We start from the raw sequence: 7115 nt of genomic DNA, 5'->3' as shown, positions 1-7115 counted from the left end.
CTGCTCAGGCACCATCCTGCCCCCCAAGCCAGGTCTCCCTGTGTCCTCGCTCACCTGCCCCCAAACTCCGCTGCCCTCATGAGGGGCTGCTGTGGGGCTGAGCCCTGGGCACCAGGGCAGGCGGCACGTGGGAGGGGGCTACCCAGCACGGCCTCTGCCCCAGGCCTCCCTGCTGCCTTCGCACAGCACCGGCGGAAACACCGCGGAGCTCAGAGCTAGGGCTAACGTTTGCTCACGTGTACGTGGGAAAAGCCCAAGAGAGCAGAATGGTGCATGGGCAAAAACCCACCCTGCCCGCTTCCTCGTGCTCAGCAGCTTTCTCCAGCTACCRTGTCTCTCCAGGCTGCTTTTTGGTTTCCCGCCTCAATAGCACCCAAGCAGTGTTTATCAGACGCCTATAAATGAGGCAGATGAAGAAAGTTATTGAGATGTAAGAGGGCGATTGGGTGTTACAGCCACATATGCTTAAAACAAGGTTTCTGGATGATCTGGCTTGTTTCTAACTCTCCTATATGTTGTTATTCAAGATCAGCCAAGTCAAACATACAGAAGGAGTCACAGAGACTTGCAGGTAATTCCCAACCCAAAGACTTTGTCTTTCAAACAGAAAAGTAGCCAAGGATGTGGAGTGTGGGTTTGTCATGAAAAATCCCAGGGTGACACAAATGGGACTGTACAGGCTGAGTCCATCCTTTGCCTTTCCTGGGGAAACCTTCCTTGGCCACCTACCAATGACCTAACGTGGTTGCTGCAGAGCTGTGGGGCAGAGGATGGGCTGGTGGCCCAGCCTGTCCCGGACACGGGACAGGGAGCAGGGAGTTGCTGCCAAGGCCCTGCAGGACGCCCTGTGTGGGACTGCCTTGAGAAGCAAAGGAATGAATATAACATGATCCAGTGACAACTTAAGAATACGTAAGGGCATCCTGGCCTTAAATACACAGAGGGTGAGACACTGGGCAATGATGGTACAACTGGCTGTGTCCCACAAGGGGTCACATTCCTGCAAGCTTCCAGCAGCCAGGAATAYTTAGGCTCTGATGTTTGCTCCCTCTCTGGACTGCTGGGATGAAGAACTGCCAGCTGGAGAGGATACAGGATGTAACTGCCAAGGCCAGTGGGATGCAGGGCTTTGAGAGGCAGGAGGTGCAGCCAGGAGAAGGGTTTGTGCCTGTGGACACAGAATCAGAATTAAACAATGTGACCACCAAACACGAGAGCATCTCATTTCAAATGGAGACTGATGGAGCTTCTCCTCATTGCTTTGCAGAAAAACCTGCCCCTACCATCTAACCTTCCATACTGGCTTTCCCACAAACATGTTTCAGAGCCTTCATCAACTTCCCTCTCTGGAGAGTTAAATCAGGGCCCTAAGCTGGGGTTGTGATAGGTCACAGTTTCCTCAAACAACTTCTCCTTTTCTCTGCCCAGAAATGAGATCTGGGAAGAATTCAAGAATTACTTTTCCCATTTGTCCAGGGCTGCCAGGCTCCTGGAGAAGGCGGGTGCCACGTGAGGCAGGGTTATCCCATGCGCAGGAACGCTGGACGTCACCACAGAGCAGTTCCTAAAACGGAATTTAACATACACGCATGGACCATCCAGACAGGAAAGGCAGAAGCTTATCCCTGAGAGAGACTTTCCCCTGGGAAACATCACAGCCCCAACTCAGTAAACAACACTCATTAAATCTTAAGTAATGAGGACTTGGAGGGGTGAAYGTGAAATGGGAAATCAACCCATTACAGAGGGAAAAACTCTGTCCAGGCTGAACAAGCAGTCTTCTCCAGCTGCTCCGTCCTCTCCTCGGACACAGCTCTGGGAACGAATCACCAGTAGCAGCCGCCTCCGATATATTGGCACTGCTACCCGTGGTTCCTCTTTGGCCTGTTTCCTGACACGGCTCGGGGGCAGCTCCGACCCTCCCGCATCGCACAGGCCGCGGCCAGGCGCAGTTTGGTGGCCCGACGTGCCAGCCGCGAGTGGTTGGATTTCGGGTGTTGGAGGAAGCCGGTGGCGAGGCAGCCCCCGAGGCCGAGCTCCCCGGCACCACGGGGCGGCACTGCTCCATGCGGCCCCTTGCAGGCCCCAGCTGGCTGGCGGCCATCGCCCTCCCTTGTGGGGCCCACGCGCACAGGAAAGGGTCGGCTGCACAAAACAAMGCGGGATGGGAGGGAGCGAGGGCTGTGTGGGAAAATGCGGCTTTTCACAAAACGTGGCCTGGAAACCTCCTGTGTGTCGCTCCTTGGAGCCACACTCGGCCGCGCTCTCCTCAGCCCCATCCAGGCTGTGGGACACAGCTCACTAACACCAGCGACAGTAACATGGCCTCTCTGTTTGCAGTCCTTGGGAGCCCTTCTCCCTGCAGGGAGCAGCTCGGCCGTTGCACCCTGTGCTCATCCATATCCCTGTGCACTCCCAAAGGGGCATTGGAAAGGCACCCTGCCTGGGCCAGGCCGCGTGTGCTCCCCCTGCAAGGCTGATCCTCTGGATTAAAACAGCCCGGAGCTACAGCAGAAGCTGCGGCTAAAGCCCRCAGGACTTGCCGGGCCCGGGACCGCGCTCCCTCCGGAGGCCCTTGGCGCCGGCTGGGTGCTGGCTCAGCAGCAGCTGTTGCAGCGCACGCCGCCAGCCGCGGGACATTTATAGGCGGCGGATCCGTGTCACCTCCCGGACCCGCACGGCAGCAGGGCTGCACAGAGGCAGCCGGGAGCAAAGTCGGGTGCTGCTGGCGGCTGCAAAGAGCGTGTGCGGGAGGGACCCACCTCGACACGGCCCCTSTGCTCACAGTGCCCAGGCTTGGCCAGGAAACACACAGCCCCACGTTCATTTTCTCTGTGTTTCTTCCCCTCAGGGTTATGCTGTTCATATTCTGTCTAGTATTTCCTGTTTCCTTCCTTCTCAGCTCCTCGGCTATCTCACAGGCACACGGCAGCAGCAGGCGGTGCATGAAGCCCCTGCGCTCGCCACATCCGTCCCCAGGGAAATCCCTGGGCCCACACAGTTCAGCTTCTAATTCAGGCTTGCCCTGTGCCTGGCTTCTGGGGACGGCTCTGACCACGGCAGCGAGTTACGTATCAGAAGTGTTAGGGCTTTTCAGGCTTTTCCAGAAGGAAAAGCAGCCGTTGCTGCCACCAGCTTTGAGGGAGAGGGCTGCACACGAGCRTGAGGAGGCAGCCGTGTCCTGCCGGAGCTGGAAGCGCCCAGGCTCAGGCTGTGCAGCGGGGCGCCCCTTGCTGCAAGCCCGCAGCCCAAGCAAGCCACCCARTGTGGTGATCCAGGGAAACCTGGATCCAGCTTCAACCTCCCAGATCCGTAATCCAGACCTAAGGGAGGCTGTGTCCTTCCTCCACGTGTCCATGGTTGTCGGTCCTGTGTAGGGCTCACACAAGGTTGGTCTTCCACGTGGTCCCATGGGGGTTCTCCTCATCTTTGCAAGATTCCTGCTTGCTGGGAAAAAACAGAGAATACAATATGGCCACATGGCCCAGCTGCCAGCAGCGGGAAAGTCCCTGCTTAATTTTAATTGCCAGGGTGCTCCCAGTTAATTTTTTTCCCTGTCAGGTGCTTCCACTCTGCCTGCAACCAAAGGGTAAAACACTATTCCCATTGCTAAAGGGATAGCTGCACAACAGGCTCCACGGACCTGCCTCTGCTCCGCCTCCTCCACCCTAAGCCTCTTCTTTTCTGTGTGAAACAGCCACACCACCGTGAATAACATGCTTTAACAAAACTTCCATGTGAAAGGTAGGCATGACACCAGAGAAAACTTGTCTTCCAAGCAGTAGCAGATTTCAAACAAACTAACACATGTTTACCCTTGAGGCACTGCAATAAAAGCAGTTTAAATGTATATGAGGTACCTCATCCCTAAGGATCCCCAGAAATTCAACAAACACATATAAACAGCCCATGGTTCACTTTTAGAGAAATGCAGATCTTCCCTGGGATGCAGCATCAGTTTAAGGCATGTCAAAAATAARCTTTGGTCTAAAAATAACAAGAAAAGGGGACACTGGAGTAGTCAGCTGGAAACGTGGGTAGAAGTAACAAAACAAACTCCATTAGGTTCTGGTCAGGATACCTGTATTACCTCTACTTCTCTCTCTGTGGAACATGCATAGGAAACTTAATTGCCCTTAATTTAACATGCCAAAAACCACCTCCAGCGCCGTTTGCTTGGCAAGTATGAATAAGCCAGAGGCGCTGTGCCCACTGCAGCGTCCCGAAGCACCCAGCGCCACGCGGCACCTCTGGCCGGAACGCGGGACGAGGTGGGGGAAGAGGCCCCACGGCGCGTCCAGAACCCAGAGCGCGCGTCTAGGAAGACAAAAATTAACTTTAGCTCATGTTTCCATGACCTCACTTGGTCACTTTTTTTAAACTGTTCAAATTAGTAACAGGCAAATTATTATTAGAAAGCAGGGGGAAAATATGTCCTCGCTGTTTAACACTGGAGTCCAGCAAATTGTTTCGATCTGACAGCTGTCCAGTTCTCATCTCTGTAGCAGCTCTAGATGGGAAGCCAAAAWATGCCAATTTTAATTGCAAAATGCCATCCAAATAACAATGTGAAGTGTTCTCCGTCTCCCATTGCTGCAGCAAAGCCCTCAATGCTTTTGAGCAGTGAAGAAAGCCGTATTGCAAAGAGCACACAGGTCAGAAAAGAGGCATCCACCCTGCATGCACACATCTAGACTGCCAGGCTGAAGCAGAAATGCAGCTTTACCCTGCTTTGCTTYGCTTTTGGTTTCAACAGCCTGGGCAAAGATCCTGCTGAATGCTCTAAACTTCCTTTCCCGTCATGCTTACTGCTAAACTTGCATCGTCCTAGAGATTAAACGGGAGGAAACGGTTCATCGGTACCTGCAGCCGCTGTCACACAAGGACGATGTTGAGGGACCAACTCTGGTAAATCAACAGCCCCATGGCACCAGCACTAGACAGCTCTCATGATTAGCGTGGCAATCAGGAAATTACAGGTTAATGCATTTGCTGGAGGAAGCAGCACAGGAATCTTTCATGTACTTTAAAAACTGATTAAAATCCTGGTGCCCCTTTCTGGCATTCGGCCTGAGTTCTTATTCCTGCAAGCAAGCTAGAATAAGAACAAGCACAGAAAGGTCCTGCAGCCCAAGAGCACTGCAAGTGCAGCGGTCAGGACGCCCAGCACAGCGGCAGCTTTGGCAAAACCTGGTCCTCCTGTCCCTGCAACGGGTGCCTGGCTCTGGGCCGTGTCCCAGGAGCACCGAGAACCACAGCTCCACACCAGGCAGTGGTTGCGGATGGCATCAGATTCGTGACAGACTGCACACCACCAAGAGGAAAAAAGGGAAGAAAATGCACATGCAAAAGCTGAGTTTGCTTCTTCATGTTATTTTTATTCACCTATGTTGACTGTGTAGAAAACTAGACAGAATAAGTTAGAATGTATTCATTTTCAAAAGAAAAAAGATAAATATTTCAGTAGCATAACAGCAGTGCCAATGAGCCTCATCATGGTTTCAAAAGCTTTGTTTTGCATTATCTTCCAGCAACTTATTCTATCCCTTTTGGCAAAGAGCACAAAATAACATTGGCAGCTGTGAGGAGCTTCAGAAAAGTAAAACCTTTTCTTTTCYTATTATTAATCTTAACACAAGTGCCCTCTGTCCCTGCATCCACAGGCTGCAGGGGCCGCCCTGTAGGGACCCCCTTCAGGGGTGGGCAGCGGTTTAGGGCAGAGCTGGCACTCGTACAGCCCCTGATGCCCGGGCTGCCGACCCACCTGTGGGCTCAGCCAGAGCGGCCGCGCTGCAGGATCTCATTTTTCTGAGCGTGAACCAGGCCAGGGGGCGGCCGCAGAGGGGCCCCTGCTCGGCTGCGTGTTTTGGGCRGGAGGCAGGCTGCTCTGGGCGCGATTTTCCACTGAGAAGTCATTTTTTCCCACCGCCTTTCCGCCCCCTCCAGCCGAGCAAGGCGGTGCCGCAGGCAGTGGTTCGCGGAAAGGAGAGCACCCGCAGGCACGTGCAAGAGCTCTCTGCTGGCAAATGCTCTCCAGAAACAGCCCCTGCACRGCAGCGATGGAGCGAGGGGCCAGTCCGGCCACACTCGGCTCCCGCCACCTTGGCGAGGAGGAGGAAGAGGAGGAGTTTTCTAGTTTCCGTCTCTACATGGATCCAGCAAAGCTCTGCCTGGAGCCGGCTTCGTTGTCGCCTCACCACAGCCCTCTCATAGTCGCAGGGGGCACGGGGGCACTTGCTTGAAACACCAATCCTTTTATCCTTTTTTTTTTTTTTTTTTTTTTTCATGGAACCAGCAGGCAGGAGAGTCATTTGCTAATTAAATTTCCCCTTGCTGATTTACATTGAAAAGGGGAAAACGCTTCCAGAAGCTCATGACCCTTCCACAACCCTTAACCTATAAAGGGAGGGGTTGTGCAGCTTTTCTAAAGCTGCCCCCAAACTGCCAGCGGAGTGTCCCAGGCCTAGCCGTGAACAGGGAAAGAAAGTCCCGGAGCGGCACGGAGGGCTGGGAGCATCATCTGCTCGCACAAAGCCGGCCCTTCTGCCCCGGCCCCCCGCTCTGGCTTTTCTCTCCACTTTCTTTCAAAGGGATAACCATCCCATGGGAATGCGGCCACAGAAGGGATCTCAGACACTATTAGTCAGCRAGGCCAGCAAAAGTTGCAAGGGAAGAAAAACTCTTAATGGGAATCCCCACAGACACACACACATCTGAGAGGCAGCAGCAAGAATCCACCAGGGAAAAACTGGCTGCAGGGAAAAACCGCTGGCAGCCGCGCCGGCGGCGGCTTYATCCAGGCGGGAGCGCACATGGCTTCCGTTAGCCAGCGGTGCCGCGGCCGAGCGGATGACAGCGGGATCACCAGGAACGGKTGCGGGCAGCGCGGCGGCTACCGCGCCATTTTGTGCCGCGCGGTGACCCTGTCCCGGCGAGGGTCCCCCCGGCGCAGGGAAAGCCCCGCGGGGCGCCCCGGGCAGGGGCAGCGGGCGCCGGGAAGCACCGCCGGGAAGGGGGGGAAGGGGCCGGCGCGGCCGCCTTCGTCACCGGCGCGGCGAGTACTTCCCCGGGCGGCCCCGGGGCGCCGGCTGCGCGCGGCGGGAGGGCGGGCAGGG

At 55.1% G+C, this 7115-nt stretch overlaps 1 protein-coding gene across 1 annotated transcript in view; it reads left to right on the top strand.

The window, feature by feature from the left end:
• Positions 1-6812: 6812 nt before the first annotated feature.
• Positions 6813-7115, top strand: part of NFKBIA (NFKB inhibitor alpha) — a 3777-nt gene continuing 3474 nt past the window's right edge. Inside the window, exon 1 of the mRNA XM_026051851.1 lies at positions 6813-6907. Within this exon, the coding sequence (XP_025907636.1) occupies positions 6813-6907 (95 nt within the window). The remainder of the gene's footprint in view (positions 6908-7115) is intronic.

Source organism: Nothoprocta perdicaria, unplaced genomic scaffold, assembly GCF_003342845.1.
Source record: "Nothoprocta perdicaria isolate Ctin4 unplaced genomic scaffold, notPer1 scaffold_8, whole genome shotgun sequence".
Lineage (NCBI taxonomy): Eukaryota > Metazoa > Chordata > Aves > Tinamiformes > Tinamidae > Nothoprocta > Nothoprocta perdicaria.
The sequence above is the reverse complement of the archived record's forward strand: the minus strand, read 5'-3'. Positions and strand labels throughout refer to the sequence as shown.